The sequence below is a fragment of the Pyrus communis genome, chromosome 4 (genome assembly GCF_963583255.1).
Source record: "Pyrus communis chromosome 4, drPyrComm1.1, whole genome shotgun sequence".
NCBI classification, from domain to species: Eukaryota; Viridiplantae; Streptophyta; class Magnoliopsida; order Rosales; family Rosaceae; genus Pyrus; species Pyrus communis.
The window spans coordinates 5,660,220-5,679,015 of record NC_084806.1 but is presented as its reverse complement, the minus strand read 5'-3'; the positions used below and the strand labels follow the sequence as shown (position 1 = coordinate 5,679,015).

At 39.1% G+C, this 18,796-nt stretch overlaps 3 protein-coding genes and 2 pseudogenes across 3 annotated transcripts; 3 read left to right on the top strand and 2 right to left on the bottom strand.

Moving 5' to 3' along the window:
• The first annotated feature begins 546 nt into the window (after positions 1-546).
• Positions 547-2,910, top strand: LOC137731413 (protein POOR HOMOLOGOUS SYNAPSIS 1-like; annotated as a pseudogene).
• A 471-nt stretch (positions 2,911-3,381) lies between these two features.
• LOC137732476 (peroxidase 44-like) lies at positions 3,382-4,896 on the bottom strand. The gene is made up of 2 exons (XM_068471789.1): positions 4,569-4,896; positions 3,382-4,429 (listed from the first exon to the last, which is right to left on the bottom strand). Exons 1-2 carry the CDS (start codon positions 4,803-4,805, stop codon positions 3,656-3,658), a joined length of 1,011 nt encoding a protein of 336 aa, XP_068327890.1. The 5' UTR covers positions 4,806-4,896; the 3' UTR covers positions 3,382-3,655.
• A 1,557-nt stretch (positions 4,897-6,453) lies between these two features.
• On the bottom strand, positions 6,454-7,941 carry LOC137730531 (peroxidase 57-like). The gene is made up of 2 exons (XM_068469521.1): positions 7,678-7,941; positions 6,454-7,465 (listed from the first exon to the last, which is right to left on the bottom strand). The coding sequence occupies exons 1-2, from the start codon at positions 7,909-7,911 to the stop codon at positions 6,689-6,691; spliced, it is 1,011 nt and encodes a 336-aa protein (XP_068325622.1). The 5' UTR covers positions 7,912-7,941; the 3' UTR covers positions 6,454-6,688.
• Positions 7,942-10,363: 2,422 nt separating this feature from the next.
• On the top strand, positions 10,364-13,545 carry LOC137730710 (lysM domain receptor-like kinase 3; annotated as a pseudogene).
• A 1,082-nt stretch (positions 13,546-14,627) lies between these two features.
• LOC137730972 (AP-1 complex subunit mu-2) lies at positions 14,628-17,999 on the top strand. The gene is made up of 11 exons (XM_068469999.1): positions 14,628-14,988; positions 15,257-15,403; positions 15,503-15,565; positions 15,654-15,830; positions 15,917-16,020; positions 16,432-16,539; positions 16,657-16,753; positions 16,878-16,975; positions 17,065-17,206; positions 17,312-17,434; positions 17,695-17,999. The coding sequence occupies exons 1-11, from the start codon at positions 14,860-14,862 to the stop codon at positions 17,791-17,793; spliced, it is 1,287 nt and encodes a 428-aa protein (XP_068326100.1). The 5' UTR covers positions 14,628-14,859; the 3' UTR covers positions 17,794-17,999.
• The last annotated feature ends 797 nt before the right edge of the window (positions 18,000-18,796 follow it).

Below are 18,796 nucleotides of genomic sequence, written 5' to 3'. Positions count from 1 at the left end.
ATTTTTTCGGACTTTTTTTTATAAATTCTCTAACACTTTAACATTTAATGTTAATTTTCGTGAGAATGGGTACTCGGTTAAACCACATAATAAGTAATTTAATTTGATATCGAATTCGTTATTCACGACATTTAAATTTAAGACTTCTCACTTCTAAGTAAAGATGAATATCATCAGATCATACCAAGTGACAACTGTTTTTCTCTTTTATTTTTATATTTTAACACTGGAATCAACAATAGTAATTTTGTTTGAATTTATTTTTTACGGTAAAAATATTACTAAACTATAGTATTAAGTGACAAAAAAATATCATGTTGAAGTTGTATATTTTTTGGAAAAGGATCCGGTAAGGATCTCGATCCGGTGATCTCACCTGTACAACATCGTACGATCAGATATCATTTCAAAATTTACAATTAAATATAAATACTGAAAAGCCACACCCTTGCCCTTCTGCATTTATTCCGTTTCGTTTCAATTCAGCTGCGTTGGGGCCAAAAGCATAAACCCAACAACCAACAGAGCCTCGAAACAAACAAACAAATGGCGGGCAGTGGCGGCACTGCTATTGCTTTGTTACTAAGGAAACGCAGAGGGAAGACCCGGGGAAAACGACTTCCGGCGCCGCCGTCAGAGAGCGGTGGGAGGTCCGTTTCTCCCGCTTCTTCCGCTACCATCCGGCCCGCTCCACGTGTCCTGATCTCATCCCTCTGTCCACCAGAATCAGAAATCGATCGACAGCTGGCAACTGGGTCTCCTCCTCCTCCTCCCTGGCTATGCTCCATCCACAGCTCGCTCACGATCACTCCTCCTCCTCCTCCTCCGACGTCCTCCTCACCGTCTGCTTCGCCGGCAAAGTTGTATTGTGAGCCCACGTTTTCTCTCAAGGACAATCGGGACTCAATAAATTTGCCCATTTTCCATACGTACACTACGCATTTTCACGGCGGCCAAACGACATTTAAGCTCAAACAGTCTGTGATATGATAAATAAAACGAGTTCAGCAAGTGCTAGATTGTTTATAGCTAGCTTCTGCCGGAGATTGCTACGAAGTCGTTCTTTGCTTCTTCCCAAAAGGAGTCTTGTAACCTTGCAGTCAAAGTATTCGATAGACGTCAACTGTTTAATATTAATTAATTAGCTGTTAAATCCCCATTATTTTCCTTAGCTCGTGTTTGGTTATTTCCTTTTCGATTCATAAAATGCTTGAGCATTCAATTTTTATGATTTTCCCCGCTTTATTGTTTCTGTGGCTTAATCAACAAGTAATGCAGTGAGGATTACTGGGTTTTTGGGTTGTTTTTCTAGCCTCCAGGCCAAACTTTCTTTGTTCCCAATTTGTTGGGTTTTTCGAAGATTCATAGATTTCATCTGGCAACTCTTTGAATGATTACGACTTAACATGTTGCAGGAGGAGCACTATGTTTCCAACCTGCAGTATGTTTGGCCTCACGTTTCATGCAACCCGCGACTTCCTTCCAAGGGTACCAGAGCCGTGCTTGTCAGCTATCGAGACTCTGTGGGCGAGGCAAGCTGCGCAATGCTTCTATTTTTTTTTTTGCTACAAGAACTCACAATGCCCTTGTGTTAACTAAGATCTTGTTTGTAGGTCGATGAGGCAGAGAGATTTATGATCTCTTTGAAGAAGAAATCATACTGCAAACAAAAGCCAGTGTGTTAGTAGATGAAATATCTTTTCCTCTGTATTGCAATGGAAATAGAGTTACGATTGGTTTTGTTTTTCAGGGGATCTTCGACATTGAACCTCTTAATTACTGACATGGAATCTGAAGTTTCTTCACAGTGTGAGTTCATTTATTCGGCTAGGCCACCCCTCGACCAGTAAATACAAAACCTGCAATCTCCTAAATTCTTCATTTCCCCTTGAGCTGCGACGGTGTTTTTCTGTGTTTCCAGGGTTTGTACACACTTTGTCATGACTCCGGTTCAGACTTATACCACTCAAATACTGCCAAGCTTCGGTAATGCAGCTGAGCACTACTCATATGCTCCTCCGATGATGCATATTCATAACTTTCAACAAAACTTTCCAGCCATTCGTCCAGGTTTCACTGCATTGCTGAATGACTATCGCGGCACCATTGAACAAGGTAAATTATATTTATTTTTAGACAATTAAACAAGGTAGAATGTACGCCTTTGCAGATAACCGGAAATTTTGCTACCATTAATCATGATTAAATGTGCGCGCAGCTCAATCAACTGTATCAGAGTCTGTCAATCTCAACTCCCATATCATGCCTCCAAATTTCACCTCATGACTTGGGAACTCCAACCTGTTTTTGAACAAGGTACATTCGCGACCTTAGCAGTAAACGGAAATTTTATTCAACGGAAAATTTGTCCTTGATCGAATGATTCAATGGCAGCACAATCATTTGTATCACAAGAAGTCATTTCACCGGAAGCCATTCTCATATCCCAACTCGCGGTAACTATTTCTAACACCTCAAAGTTTCTCGTCATAGACAATGTTCTTCGTCAGTAGAACAATGTGATTCCATGTGATGAAGTATTAACACAAATGTTTGTTATGTATCAGAGTTACAGGGGAGATGCTTCCTTCCAAGGTAGCTTCACTTTTACGTACCCTTTCATCTTCTTTTTTCCTTCTCTGAGAATTATTTTAAGGTAAGTCATGATCTGCAACGCATGAAATGCTAATTTGTTTCTAATTATTTATTTCTTCCCTGTTATTTTCCAGATATGTTGAGTAACGTGGAGAGTCATCAGTGAAATGGGGGTTGATATGACTCTCTAGTTTATTTCAAATTTTTTGTATATAAAACTTTAACCATTTCATTTTATTTTATCTGTTTTTTCTTCTCTTTTAATCATATGGTTTAGGTTGAAAGTTGATATTCAAGGTATTTTTAAAAAAAATTCCGGAAGTTTGTTATTAGTTATACAATCTAATGATATATCAGTCGTTTGTGAGTAAAAAATTTTATATTTGACTTCCGTATGTGGTAAGTGTTGGAGTGAGTTGACTTTTGTGTAATTAAGGGTATTTTATTCCCCGTTTATATAATTAGAGTAAATATTATTGCACATTCTTACCTTGTAAATCAAGTCAGTAATATATATTTGCCTCCTTAAGAAGAATTATATCAAGAATTGGAACCCTAAAATAAGCCTAAATTAACATGGTATCAGAGGCATGGAGCATGCATGTACTGACACATGATGGGTGGGTCCCATTGGCCCAATGCGATGATGGTGGGTCCCTTGGCCTCGCTTGTAGGGTGAATCTCCTAAGTTGGGGACAATATCGCGGTGTTTTGGAAGTGGGTCTTTGGCCCGTCTCTTTGATAATTCGACAAGATACAAGTGTTGTAACATGAATGAATTGGTAATCCCGTGATTAGCCATGTTGTAATTATTAAGCTAGGGATAACATCGGTGTTGTTGGAAGTGGGCATTTAGCTCTCTCACTGATAATTCGACAAGATACACATGTTATAACATGAATGAATTGGTAACCTCACGATTGGCTTCGCGAAGGTTACACGGAAAAATCAATCAGCAAATAAGTCAGTTAACAAGAACAGTAATTGTTACAAAAATAGAACAAGGTTCTTCGCGAAGGTTACACGGAAAATCAATCAGCGAACATGTGCTCTTAGTCATTTAGATAAATTTCCGACAATTTTTCCGTATCTCTCCTTGATCTTCAGTGAGAACATTGATTCTCCCCATCTTAATCATGGCGTTTGCAAATGCCCGAGCAAAAGAATCAGACCTAGCCAGTTTCGCCACCTCCCCTCTGGTGCGAGGATCGATCGCCAGAACCTGATCCGACTCCATCAATCCTCTCCCCTGCATCAGGCTCGAATAGTAGTGATTGTCCAGGACGAGCGGTGTCGTGGGGTCTGAGTCAACAACCCTCTTTTTAGCCTCCTCCGCGGGCAATGTGTTGGGTGCAGGGCACTGTTGAGCAAGCTGAGCCGCAAACACTTCGTTTAGTGAAGGGTCTTTCGGCTTGCCTGGTGCGAAATTGTACATCCTGTAATCGAAGAAGCTGCAGTGGACGGTGCCGATGGAGTGTGCGCCAGACAAGGCGACCATTTCCTCAAGGCTCAAGCCTCTTCTGGAGAAGAAGTCTATGAGCTCGTCCAGAGGTGTTGTGGGAGAAGGAAGTATGACATCGGAGGCACGGGAAGTGCGGCTGTCGCGGCGTCCAGCAGGGACTTCGTAACGAGGCAAACCGGACAGAGCCACAGCTTCCCGTGAGGCAAAAGCTAAAATGTCGGCACAGGAAACGGTTCCCGGGCACTCCTGTTCTACCCTAGCCTTGATCTGATCAATGACTTCTAAACCTCGGACCCCGAAGCTGGCCGGTGATAGCATCTCTACGGGCTCGCCAGAGGGTGTGACATCCAACAGAAGTGACGCATCGCAGCCCTGTACGTACATTCACGAATATATTTTAAGTAATAATCACAATTTGACATGCATGACCCTAAACGACATTGCCACAAATGATATATTACATGTAAGGAATCAAGGCGTTATCCCAATAGGCACAGTAAACCGTATTTACCTTGACAAAGCAATCGTGGAAGAAGAGGCGAATGAGAGCAGCAGGAAGCTTTCGGTCCTTCTCTACCGCCTTGGCCACAACGTCAATCACGATTTTCTCCAAATTGGGACATTTCCGATTGTAAAATCCAACGTGCAACCCGTTCCCCGGGTTGTTCACATCTGCCGAATAACCAACGACGATCATGGAACACAAGGTGACAGCAAAAACCGCCGCGGTAATTAAACGACGACCCATCTCCCCGGTAGAAGATCGGTGACTGTTTGTGACTTGAAGTGGCACAACCTCTGCGAGAATTGTTTGGTTTCTTTCTCTTTTTGTGCCACAGTCACGACGGAGACATGGTGCGGAGCTGTGTTTATATACAAGTGAGTGACTTAGGTTTGCCACTGTTTTGCCTCGTTATTCGTGGTTAAAATTGCAATACTATAGAAAGATGGTTTTTTTTTTTTCACCATTTGTTCGGCTCTTTTTGGTCAATGGATGGTATATCGTTTATAGCCAAAATTTAACTCCTAAATTTAAAAGTGTTGCCATTTATAGTCAAAACCTCATATCAATTAAACGAAGTATCCTTAAATTGAAAATCAAACGCCACAGAGATAGGCTCTTTCTGTCCGTTCCTTTTTGTTCTTTTTTTTTTTCTTATTTGCGGTTTGATTATTTTCATATCCCAATCCGAGAGCATAAGAAAATATTAAGAGGTATTCATTCTGATGGAATTTAAGTCGATCAAATTGTCAAATTAATTTCTTAATTGAGAGACCTACAAGGCTACAATCAAGAAGACCATGATGAAAATATCACATAACTACACCTTCTGAATAGTTTTCTATAATAGTTAATTGGTATGTTTCAGAAAATTTCATATAACTATAACTGATGCATTTTTATTTAGAAAATGATATTATAATATTTTGCAAGTTTTTATTTTGATGGAAACTGACATTACGTGTTCTCATGCATTCTTCCGCATATGAGTCCTTAAACTTAAGGGTTACCCTAATTAGTTATTTAATTAAGTGGTAGAATTTGAACATAATATTTATAACTAGTGAAGCAATTTTAACACCATGGATCTGAAAAGGAAGAAAAGAAAAATGAAAAACAAAGGAGACAGAGGAAGTTCTTTGCGGCAAATCGGCGTTCTCCCCAGAAAAAGGGCGTTGGAAGAGGACCATATATGTTTTTTGCCCCTTTATAAATTTGTGTGCTTTTTTTTTAATTTCCTCTAAAGGATGGGATTATAGTGGTTCACCGATCATTCTCATAATCTTATTAAAATAAAAAGAGAAATACAAACAAGGAGAACATAAAGCCAAACCTCATTAGGGAAAAAATATAGCAAGTAATTAATACGGCCAGGAAATCAAAAATCAACCCCACGTACAAATAAAACATATAATAAAAATTATCTGAAATGATATTTGGTAAAAGCAGAAAGATCATGAAAGCAGAAGCTGCACATGAAGGAACATTTGACGACCAGCAATATGTAGCATGATTTGCACCAAAGTTAGCTAAGGCCTAAGCCACACAATTGTCATTGTGAAACATATGTGAAACAAAAACACGCATATGCCTAACACACCATAGGCAATTGTTCCAATCAACACGCATATAGCCTACACAAACTATAGACTTGAATGACCCATCAGTATTTATCTTGATCCACCCTACCATAGGAGGTTTCCATACAACAGGGATGAAACTCTAGTCAGTTAGTGTTTTTGCATGCCTACAATAATGAGTAATGTTTCACTTATCATTTATTTGTATCATCTCTCTAATGGAGATGGAGCCCGTTACTACTACATATGGGTCACACTCTATTAAAGAAATGATAAAAATGATAGTAAAACCAGATGATAAGAATAACGTCTTTATTAAGAAGAACTTCAAAGTTTCTTTTTCTGGTCAATTGAGTCCTTCTAAATTACATTCTTGATCAATTCCTGTTTCATGTATTAAAAATAAAATCTTTGGTCGTGACATGCACGACGTCGTAGTGCATGACTAAACTTGCAGGGAAAGTGCTCGAGTGGATTCGATGCACTCCATGGATAATATATACATAATTACTATTTACACTATATGGATATACACAATTGGTCATAATGTTAGTTAAAGGTTCTACAATTTTTCCTTATCTCTCCCTCATCTCGAGTGAGGACGTTTGTTCGCCCCATCTTGATCATGGCCTTGGCAAACCTTCGACTCCAAGCTTCAGAATCCGAGGCCAATGTCTTTACCAACGCGCTGGTGCGAGGATCGGAAACCATTATCTGATCCGACTGGAGCAAGGTTTTCCCTTGCAACAGGTTCACGTAGAAATTGTTGTCCAGAACAAGTGGTGTTGTTGGATCGAAGTCCACGGCCCTCTTTTTCGCTTCGTCTGCAGGCAATGTATTTTGTTTCGGGCACTTTGTGGAGAGATCAGAAGCGTAGGTTGAGTTGAGGGCAGGGTCTTGGGGCTGAGATGTGTTGAAATTGTAGAGTCTGTAATCAAAGAAGCTACAATGGGCCACCCCAATGGAGTGTGCACCACTCAACACAACCAGTTCGTCGAGGGTGATGCCTTTTCTGGTGAAGAAATCTATGATATCGTTGAAAGGTGTTGTAGGAGCAGGGAGGCCAACATCGGAAGCACGGGAAGTACGGCTGTCGCGGCGTCCAGCGGGGACTTTGTGGCGGGGTAGACCGGCCAGAAAAACAGCTTCCCGAGCAGCAAAGGCTAGTATGTCGGCGCAAGAGACGGTTTGCGGGCACTCTTGTTCTAGCCTGGCCTTGATCTCATCAATGAGTTCAAAACCTCTAATGAAGTCATTTCCTTGTGCTTTTTTCTCTACAGGCTCCTTTGAGCGAGTGGCCTCCAACAGAATTGAGGCATCGCAGCCCTGTAAATTGTAATTGTTAAAAGCCTTAAGGGGGTGGACTCAACTAATCTAGACAATAAATACTACGCGATATTTGTACCATCTTAACTGACTGACTACGTTTTGTACGAGAATCGAACATGTAGGTCTCGATGTAGGTGGATCTCGCCCTTATTAGCGAGATGTCTGGCATGTCAGTTGAGATGATATAAATAGTACAATGCTGTGCGTACCTTGACAAAGCAATCATGGGAAAAGAGGCGAATGAGGGCACCGGGGAGCTTTGGATCTTGCCGGTTAGCCTCGGACACGATGTCAGCCACAATTTTCTCCACATTCGGGCAACTGCGACTGTAGAAACCTACATTTAAGCCGTTCCCAAGGCCTTTTCCAGCTGCCTCTGTACAAGGAGCGATGACGATGCATAAGGTGAAGATGATTGTCTCGTTGATCATTAGACGACGCATAATGTCTATGTGTGTGTTAATTAATTAATGCGATTGATGGCGATTAGTGACTAATGCTTTTCTTAATTGCAAATGTCACAACCAAACTACGTACCGGTGAATCATGGATGGTTGCCTGCCGTCCTTGGCGAGAGGGTGGTAGAGTGACAAGTAGGAATTTTGTCCACCGCTGCTTCTTCTGTTGCCCCCTCGCCGGTCACAAGATGAGAGCAAAGTCCAAAAGTAGCAGAGGTTTTCTTACCTAGGCGGGAAAATAGCAAATGTTTAGGGCTCAAATATTTTCCTGTAATTAGTTAACAAACGTTCACAAGTTGATTTTCTTTCTATTTTCTTGTTGTATACTTGTTTCACAAGTTTCCTTATTTAAGGCTTTTTAGTTAAAATGATATCTGAAATAGTCACTAACTCCTCACTTTGGTCTCTAATATTTAAAATCAATATATGATCTTTGAGATTGCCCACCGTCAATTATTTTGGTCTTTATGTGAAAAATCTCCGTTAAATTGAAAAAACCACTAGTTCAAGGAGAGGGGTTAATTTGACAAAAATACTCTCAAATTAACGAAGATTTCTCATATAATGACCAAAATGATTGACGGTTGACAATCTCAAAGATCACTTCTATCGATTTTAAATTTCAGGAACCAAAATGAGAAGTTATGCCATATTCTAATATCTAAACTATGAGAATGAAGATTTGAACATAAGTACATTGTTCTAACCAACTTACTTACATCGCCTACAATTCATGCTTTTATTATTGTACCATGACTGTGACTGAGGTAAACGCATGCCCCAATGAAATGGATTATAGATTTTTAAACAAATTATAATTGACAAACTTGACAGTAACTTGGCTAATTAAAATTGCCAACCTGCTTCCTCCCTCCCAAAGACGCATTGACTTCTTTCGTCAAAGTCTCTAAATATGTTTTTTCTTAGCCGGCACATAACTCCGAAGAACTAATCCCTAACTCCATGATTACCTACCCTAACCATCCACAATTAAACGTTAATTAGCTCTTCGTATCGCTAGCTAATTTCCAGTCGAACGACACCAGATAAAGGTAGAAGTAGATACGAAAAGGACACACCAGTGCTTAGCTAGCTCTAAGCAGAGTTCTCAAGGTATATAATTCTGATTAGTGATTAAATTAAAGCATAAGCATATATTTAATTGCTCAAGAACAATATTCTGTTTCAGAAATCCAGAACACATGGACGGCCGCGTGCCCCGTTAATTAAAAACAAAGAAAGAAAATCCAAAATCTAAACGGCCAAGCATGCTTTACAAACGGCAAGAACAAAGCTGTCTACTATTTAATGACTCCGCATGAGCTACCGACTCACAACTTTTATTAATAATTGCTGCATAATAATGTCATAAGTTACACTGAAGCAACAAGCTAGTTCTAGCTGTCTATATCGATCGGTGGTTAATCTTGAACCGTCAGATCACATCTGTTATTAGATTTATAAAGAGTGACATTATTCGACATGAATTAGGTAAGTTAATCAGAGAGTATGTTAGCTCGTTTGTATTTAAGATTAAAATAGTCTTGTAACAAAAAATCACACTAGTTATGGAATGCTTATTAATAGAAACGGTGATTTTCGTCACTTTGAGACTTATTTTGTCACTTTGCTCTTTGAAACTATGATTTTCTTCCATTCCATCATACATAAGTTAAATTAGAGAGTAGTATGGACATTTTATTGTTACTCAAGTAAAGATAAGCCTCATGCTTGACGACGTGGCACTTACATGAGAATTTTGGTTGATCACCACATATTTACCAAGCCGCTTGGTAAATACGTGGTGATATAAAAACAAACTTTAATTTATTGGCGAGAAAAAGTGGAAAAACAAATTAAGTGAAAGGGAAGGAAGAAATTTAGGCTTGTAAATTCAGTCCTTAAGTTCAGTTGATAGTCAATGTTTATATTACTTTTTAATTTAAGACCTATTTGACAAAATTGACGAAATCGGGTAAAATGAGACTAAATATGATGAAAATAGCAGTGTCGAGAGACAAAAGTAAGGCAAAATAAGTTTAAAAAAATGACAATTTCAAGAGCAAAATCAATTGATAAGCCTTGGTTGGAACGGTGCACATATTCATTCGGTCTAGCAGGCGCAGCACCCAAAATCCAAAAGGGTTCCGCGTTTATCTCAGCATGACAGTCCAAATAGTTGGTATATGTTGCAGTTGAACATGAAATAACTAATATAACCAAACTCCCTCCAAAACCAGACAAAAATCTGATGAAAGTCATAATTTTCGTCGATGCTTACAAAAATATGAACTCAGCTCTCTTTGCAATTACATCTCTTTGTGTTACTTGAGAAACAAACAAAAATAAACTATGATTTGATTCAGTTGTTTTGATTCTTTGAAACTATGTTTTCGCCCGTCTCTCTGAAATCTTGACGGTCCACCATCCCACAGCCATGGCATCCCCCCATCTCCTCCTTCCATGCATGCTCCTCTCCCTATTTCTTAGTCTATTTTCTGCAGTTTTCATTGCCGATGCATCCATCAGGTCTGCTCTCGTAAACCCTTTGAGTTGCTCTGCGAAAATCATGACATGTAATGCCTTGCTCTACCACATCAACATCGATCTGAAGGTAGAAGAAATTGCCACTTTGTACACCGTGAATCCATCCGAAATCAGACCTATAATGCACAACAAGAAGCAAGATTACCTGATAAGTGTGCCTTGTTCTTGCAAAAACATATCCGGCACTGTTGGATACTTCTATGACACGACCTACAAGGTGAAACAACATGACACGTTTTATAATGTGTCGACGATGATTTACAGTGGGCAGCCTTTGTATATCGAAGAAGAGATACCGCAGTTTAAAACAGGCTTTGATTTCCCCATCCATCTCCCATGCGGTTGCCTACAAAGCCAGTCTCAGATTGTGGTGACATATACAGTTCAGGAGCATGATACACTGTCGGATATTGGCATGCTACTGTCTGCAAAGATTGAAAACATCGAAAAAATGAACAAAAACTTGACTGAGAATCCTTCATACATAGCTGTGGGTTGGGTGTTGTTTGTCCCGATGGAAAAGAATGGACTTAGAACATCAAAGCCAGGTGAGAGCTCTCTTTGAGAACTTGAGTTGAATTCATTTGTCTGAAATATCTAGATATCTGTATCCACAGTTTGAAACAACAAATAAAGATTCAATATTTCTGTGTGTTAAGATGTCGGATAGACGGACTGCCCCTAACCCTAACTTAGCCACCTGCACATACGAGCACATGCAGAGTTTCATTCATACATAAAGGCTTTGATGCAATTAGCAATGGTGGAATCACTCATCATATATTATACTTTAGTTTCTTGGGTTTTTGATGTCGAACTTTTACATTTTTCAACAAAAAGTAAGTTCTGAATCAAATCGTAATTTAGTAGAAATCAGATTACTTACGTACAAGGGTTTGATATAATCGTTTTATCTTCTTTCAGCCTTCCACTACAGATTTGATGTAATCTTATCTTACATAAGTTTATACAAGAATTTCAGAAAATTCATAGATTATTTTCTGTCCGAGTTGATCCATGTTCCCTTTGTTTTGATCATCAGGATTCAGACACAAGTGGTCAATATTGGTTGCAATTTTATTAGCTGTGACATTGCTTTCTATCAGCACATTGATCTTTATCCTTTATCGGAGAAGAAAACCAGAACAAAATATGGAAGTTCCAGATAAACCTGTATCGACAAGCTTGAAAAGCTCAAAAAGCTCGGCTCCTCACCGATCCTTGTCGTTGCATAATCAGTTGCTTCATAAAGAAAACAAGGAAGGTCAGATAAAACCAGCAGCATCTCTGTAATGTAATAATTTGTGCATGTTATTATGCCTGAAAGAGAGAAATTTCTGCTCTTGACAGTAAATCTACATTGTTTATTTCACAGATGGGGCAATTTTTGAATCAGACGGACCGGTCATATTCAGCCTTGAGGAGATTGAGGAGGCAACCGGTTACTTCGATGAAACTAAGAAAATCGGAGAGGGTGGATATGGTAGCGTGTTCCTCGGAGTAATAAGGGGGAAGGTACGGCAAGAACCCCACAAGTTTTCTCCGTTTCTACTCGAAAAAAAGCTATGAAACTAAGCTATAAATGTTCAACTTTCAGGAGGTTGCCATAAAGAAGATGAAGTCTAATAGTACCAAAGAATTTTTTGCAGAGCTAAGGGTCTTGTGCAAGATTCATCACATTAACGTGGTGAGCAATCATTTCGGAATAAATTGACCTTTAACACGGTGCGAAAGGAAGTGCTTTTAGTCTAATCACTTGTATAAAAATCTGTGTTAGGTGGAGCTTTTGGGGTATGCCAGTGGAGATGACCACCTCTACCTGGTCTATGAATATGTCCAGAATGGATCACTGAGCGAACATCTTCATGATCCGTTACTTAAAGGTACTCAAATCATTGCGCACACACGCCTCTCTAGTGTTGTGCGAAGCTAACCAAACGAATTAAATCAGGTCATCAGCCGCTTTCTTGGACTGCAAGAACACAAATTGCACTGGATGCTGCAAAAGGTATTGAGTACATTCATGACCACACAAAAGCGCGATATGTGCACCGTGATATAAAGACTAGTAACATTCTACTTGATGAGGGGTTCAGAGCAAAGGTATACCTGAAACAAGAATCGTTATATCATTTCTGTTAAAAGATAGAATAAGTTCTTTCTTCTAATTAGTAGCTTAAAATCCATTTTCTGTAGGTAGCAGATTTTGGCTTGGCAAAGCTTGTTGGAAGAACCAATGAAGAAGATGTTATCGCAACACGGCTGGTTGGAACACCGGGCTATCTTCCCCCAGAGTAAGCTTCATTCGAGTTTACCTGCACATGGAAGCAAGTTTGCCCTAGTTTTTCATGTATCTGACTGTGTATGTGTTTCTGAAAGATCCGTGAAGGAGCTCCAGGTGACTCACAAAACCGATGTGTTTGCATTCGGAGTGGTACTAGCAGAGCTGATCACAGGGCAACGTGCGCTTTTCCGTGACAATCGAGAGCCTGGGAAGATGAAATCCTTGATTATAGTCGTAAGTTTCAAACCGACTTGAACAAAGACTATGCATGTCACTGATCACTAGTAGTACAATACAAATTTGATTGATTTGTTACTCATTTTGTCAGATAAAAAAGGTGTTCCAAGATGATCATCCAGAAGCAGCTTTAGAGGCAGCCACAGATGGAAACCTCAGAAGCAACTATCCTATGGAGGACATGTTCAAGGTGATCTAATGTATACTGCTTGGCTCGTTACAGTTAAGGAGCCACTCCACCCTAACTGCAAATCACAGATTGACACAACAAAACATAAAGTTTCTGCACACGTGTCAAATTGTAATTTGTGTGTAAGGAGGAAACACTTCTTCCGAAATTTTTCAATGAAAAGTGAGTAAAAACATTACTTTGGTTGCAGATGGCAGAAATTGCAGAGTGGTGTATGAGTGAAGAAGCAGTGGAGAGGCCAGAGATGAGGCAGATTGTTGTGATACTCTCGCAGATTGCGACATCTTCGATCGAGTGGGAAGCAACACTGGGTGGCAACAGCCAGGTTTTCAGTGGTGTATTTGAATTCAGTGGAAGATGATCCAAACCCTGTAAACCGCATTGGATTAAAGTTCATGATTTATCAAGTGAATTTCCAGATGGTTTGTTGTATTTCTTCCCCCTTTTTAAGACTAACAGATGGGAGATCTATGTAACCATGTTATGTTATATTCTAGCTCGTAACAATTTGTACTTAATCGATATTTGGCATATAAAGTAAAAAGGTGAAAAAAACGTGTATTTGTCGAGAGCATTATTCCACATCGGAAATAGACACTAGTAATTTAAAAGATTTTAAGAATCTTCGTTATTTTCAATTGGTTTGAGTCAGACGCTTATATCTCGACTATCCACGTGTGATGTCGAATGCATGTTATGTCTTATGCCTTATGCGACATCACACGTGAGACATAATCATATTTATATGTGAACCTCAAATTGGTAATTTAACAAAGACGGCATCTCAAACTATTCAAGAAGAAAACCAAAGATTGGAACAAGTGTATCTTCTGATTCGAACCAAATGTAGTAAACCCTTTTATGTATCCTTGAAGCCACTCACAACTCTTTGAATCTTGATTCTAATATTAGGTTTTCCATCACACAAGATTTCTTTTGGTGGTTAAATCTTTGGTTAAAGATTTACTAACTAAAATTTAATTACGAAAAATATCAATACATTATACTCTAATACCACATGTAAGTTATAAAGTTAGTTTAAAAATGAGTGAAAACACTTTTGGAGAAAATATTTTTAGATTTTAAAAGCACTTGAAGTGCTGTTTCTTATAGGAATCACTTTAAGTACTTTTTTTAGATTGCATTTTTACAAAACATTGATCTCAAAAATGTTTTTACCAAAAACATTTTCAATCATTTTAAAAACACTTCTAAACGAGCATATATTATAAAATACAACGAGGCATTATAAACATATGAAAAAGGATGGTTGTTTGTATGTAAAAAACATAAGCGTCACTATTTCTATCAATTTCCAAATTAATATTAGAAAGGGAAATCCTGAAGGGTAATTGTATATTACCTTGGAGTTTAACATGAAACGGCGTCGTAGAGAAGAGAGAGACGCGGGTCTCTAACGTCCGGAAAAAACAAAATATTCACCGCGAACACCTCCATTTCCAAAACTCAAGATTCTTTCTTCTTCTTCTGACTCTGAGAGAGATTGAAGATGGCGGTTGATGTTCCAACAGTAATAGCAGACGGCGAACGGAACCCTAACGCCTAAATCCTAAAGCCTCAAGATTCAGATTCAGATCTATTACTACGCCAATCGACTCCGCTGCTATATCCGAATCAGATCGCATCCAGTTGCTGCAACCGCCGATCAGATCTCATGGCAGGGGCAGTCTCGGCGCTGTTCCTCCTAGACATCAAAGGCCGCGTTCTCATCTGGCGCGACTACCGCGGCGACGTCTCCGCCGCTCAAGCCGAGCGCTTCTTCACTAAGCTCATTGAGAAAGAGGTCCAATAAAGCTTCTTCTTACCCAAATTTACTCAATTTTCCCCGGATTATGCACTTTATGTTTCTTAGTTATTTGAGGAATTGAAAGGTTGCCGAGAAAACGAAGGAAAACGAAACCAAATTGTCGTTTATTGATGAATTATTCCCCTTTTTTTATCAGTTGATTCCGAAATTAGTGAGGCTAATTTGGATTTCATCTGTTATGTTAGAGTAGAAATTGATACTGGCATTTTTTTTTTCTTTTCGTGCTTGTTGCGATGCGGTTCAGGTTGATCCGGAGTCTCATGATCCAGTTGTCCATGACAATGGCGTGAGCTACTTGTTTATACAGCATAACAATGTTTACTTGATGACTGCGTCCAGGCAGAACTGTAATGCCGCTAGTCTTCTTTTCTTTCTACACCGCATAGTCGATGTAAGCTCTATTGGTAATTATGCTAAGTTTCATTCCTCATTCGTCGTTCTGTATGCACCTGTGAATTGCGTAATTAGTAAATTGATTATTGGACGGCAGGTGTTCAAGCATTACTTTGAAGAGTTAGAAGAAGAATCGCTTAGGGATAACTTTGTGGTTGTGGTAAGGAGATGTTTGCGCCATTCATTTTACTTAATTTTGATTGTGAAACATTGCGATTTAATGTGATATTTGTGTCCTTTGTTTGTAGTATGAGTTGCTGGATGAAATGATGGACTTTGGTTACCCTCAGTATACTGAAGCGAAGATTCTCAGTGAATTTATCAAGACTGATGCTTACAGGATGGAAGTTACACAGAGGCCTCCCATGGCCGTAACAAATGCGGTGTCTTGGCGAAGTGAAGGAATACGTTACAAGAAGAATGAGGTATGTGCATTAGGAGAATGAAGACTTTTTATTCTTCTTTGAAGCCACAACCAGTGGTTGACTTTCCTTTTCCTTTTTTTTTCAAGGTTTTCCTGGATGTGGTGGAGAGCGTTAATATACTTGTTAACAGCAATGGACAAATCATTAGGTCTGATGTTGTTGGTGCGTTGAAGATGAGAACTTATTTGAGGTGTGTTTCTGTCCTAACCCAGTGAATTTTCATTTTGCTTTAGCATTCTAAATTGTGCTTCTTTCACTGGATATGCGTTCTAAATGCAAAGTGAAGTTCGTCTAAGATTTGCTAGCTTGTTTGGTTTATGATAGAGTTCTAATTCATCCGTAAGAAGAAACCATGTTTATGAGGACAATGGTATAAATCCTAGTTTCAATTTCTGTTTTTGAGTATTCTGTTTCGGGAAAGACACTAACTTGATTGATGTCATAAACCAGTGCACAGAAAGATAAAACTAGGGTTTGGGGAAAATCTCTGATGAACACAAGAGGGACTGAATTTCTATTTGCATCTTAAGAGTGATCTAGAGTGATCTCTTTTATATGCTGATATCATCTGGCAACTAGTACTTACTCATTTTGCTTGCAGTGGTATGCCTGAGTGTAAGCTGGGCTTAAATGATAGAGTGTTATTGGAGGCACAAGGTCGAGCAACAAAGGGAAAAGCCATTGATTTGGAAGACATTAAATTTCATCAGTATGTAGCTTTCTTTGATTTATCTGAGTGCTGCTTTTGTGTCTTACAAGTGTTTGAGATTTTACATAAACTAATCTTCCTGCATGTCCTTACATTAAATCATAAAATTTGTTTTAGGTGTGTCCGTTTGGCTCGGTTTGAAAATGACCGGACAATATCCTTTGTACCACCTGATGGAGCTTTTGATCTTATGACATATAGGCTGAGTACACAGGTATCACTCATGCTCTGCTGATGCTGTTTTATTTTCTTTGTGTCTGCGGACGCATTGAGTGGCGAGGGGAGGTTTATTTACTGCTTATGCCATTCCAATTAATTGTTGTCATTTTCCCTTTCAGGTTAAGCCTTTAATTTGGGTTGAATGTCAAATTGAAAGGCATTCAAAAAGTCGCATTGAGATTCTGGTAAAAGCTAGAAGTCAGTTCAAGGAGCGTAGGTATTGAAAAAGTTATTTGGTCAATTGCTTTGTGCTTTGGGCACCCAAATGTTTATTCCCTTAGTACTCATGAAAATTTAACTGCACAGCACTGCAACAAATGTTGAGATTGAGGTGCCTGTGGTATCTGATGCAACTAATCCAGATGTTCGGACATCATTAGGATCTGCAGCATATGCACCTGAAAGTGATGCACTTATCTGGAAAATAAGATCTTTTCCTGGAGGCAAGGTGTGGACTCGTCTTATTGCTAGTCTAAGAAGATTATCTTGTTGTATCTTGTGCCGTGCACTTTAGCCCCTTTTATTGATCTTGTTTCTAATCCAAATTGCCTAGGAATACATGTTGAGAGCGGAGTTTCACCTTCCAAGTGTAACGGCTGAAGAATCAACTCCTGAGAGAAAAGCTCCTATACGTGTGAAGTTCGAGATACCATATTTTACTGTTTCTGGAATACAGGTATTCCTTTATGGATTGATTGCTTTGCTCTATTTCAGTGACATTCCGATCTCTTTCTACTATAAACTTAGTTAACGGTTATTTGAATGGCTCGTCTAATATTGAAATAATGGTGAAATGGTTTTAGGGCCTGATATGATGATATCCCAGAGCAACTATAGAATTTGTATTCCAGATGTCAACATGTTAAATAATCAGCCATCATAGAGCTAGGAATTTGTTTTGTGCGGTTTTCTTATAAGCAAATTGGGGTTTTGTAGGTTCGTTACCTCAAGATTATTGAAAAAAGCGGATACCAAGCTCTTCCATGGGTGAGATACATAACCATGGCCGGCGAGTATGAATTAAGACTAGTATAAAGTTGTCCCTCATGGTGTTTTCTGGGTTGCAGCATTCACATACGATCCTGAATGGTTCAAACCCAAAACTGGTGGATAGATATCTGGCTTTGCTTTTGTGCATGTATAATGAAGGTTTATCCAACAATGTTGTATGTTTATCGTTGCCGGAAGGTAGATTTATTCGGTACGTTGAAATAAGATTTTGTTATTTTGGTTTTGGATTTTGTCTGGCTGTCATTTTTCCTATTCAATTTTTATTTGTTTGGGGACATGTCCGAATTAGTACATATTTTTTTCTTCTCTTTTCTTTCCTCGATTGAGATTCGTATTGAAACAGAGGCTTGTTTCCTACGCGTTGCCGTGTACTTGGATCCATAGGCGGATCCATATAGGGACTTGGGAGGTCCCATGACCCTCCGAAAGTCCGAAGAAATACTTGTGATCGACCTTTAGGACCCTCTAACAATTTGGGCAGGTGCAGCGGAGAGGCTTGTTGCCTTCATGGATGTGCATGCAGCAATGCTTGTAACGAAGAAGAAGTTTCTAATTTTTGTTTTAATCCTCCAAATCGTCGCAACCTCCCAACTTTAAACTCAAGTTATCCCATCCCCAAGCATCATTTGCCGTTCCACCAGCTCTAGCTGCCTAATATTATTTCTTCCAAATTCATTTAAGTTTTTTAATCCTAGACTCTAGTCTCAATTCCCAATTGTAATATATATGTCACACTAACAAAAAAAAAAAAAAAATTTAAAAGTGGGACAACTAGTGACAAGCCACAGTTATCCACCTCTTCTAGGGGTCTGGAAGACTGATAGAGCCATTTCAGCTTTCTCTTGGCCACAGTCAAGCAGACTCACTAGCTTGGAGCCTCGAACCCGAGACCTCCTTGTTTTTTGTGTTTTGAGGGCCGAAATCTTCACCCTTACCACTGGACCACTTGATGTGGTTGATTAATTTTGATTATTCAATTAACCAAATTTAAAAAAAAAAAAAATAGTGATATGAAACCAAACTAGTT

Coding starts and splice junctions, on each gene's coding strand:
- LOC137732476 (XM_068471789.1), bottom strand. CDS start 4,805: ATGGGTCGTCGTTTAATTACCGCGGCGGTTTTTGCTGTCACCTTGTGT. Junction 4,430..4,568: donor TCCACGATTGCTTTGTCAAG/GTAAATACGGTT, acceptor ATGTACGTACAG/GGCTGCGATGCGTCACTTCT.
- LOC137730531 (XM_068469521.1), bottom strand. CDS start 7,911: ATGCGTCGTCTAATGATCAACGAGACAATCATCTTCACCTTATGCATC. Junction 7,466..7,677: donor CCCATGATTGCTTTGTCAAG/GTACGCACAGCA, acceptor TACAATTTACAG/GGCTGCGATGCCTCAATTCT.
- LOC137730972 (XM_068469999.1), top strand. CDS start 14,860: ATGGCAGGGGCAGTCTCGGCGCTGTTCCTCCTAGACATCAAAGGCCGC. Junction 14,989..15,256: donor CTAAGCTCATTGAGAAAGAG/GTCCAATAAAGC, acceptor GATGCGGTTCAG/GTTGATCCGGAGTCTCATGA. Junction 16,021..16,431: donor AAGATGAGAACTTATTTGAG/GTGTGTTTCTGT, acceptor TTTTGCTTGCAG/TGGTATGCCTGAGTGTAAGC.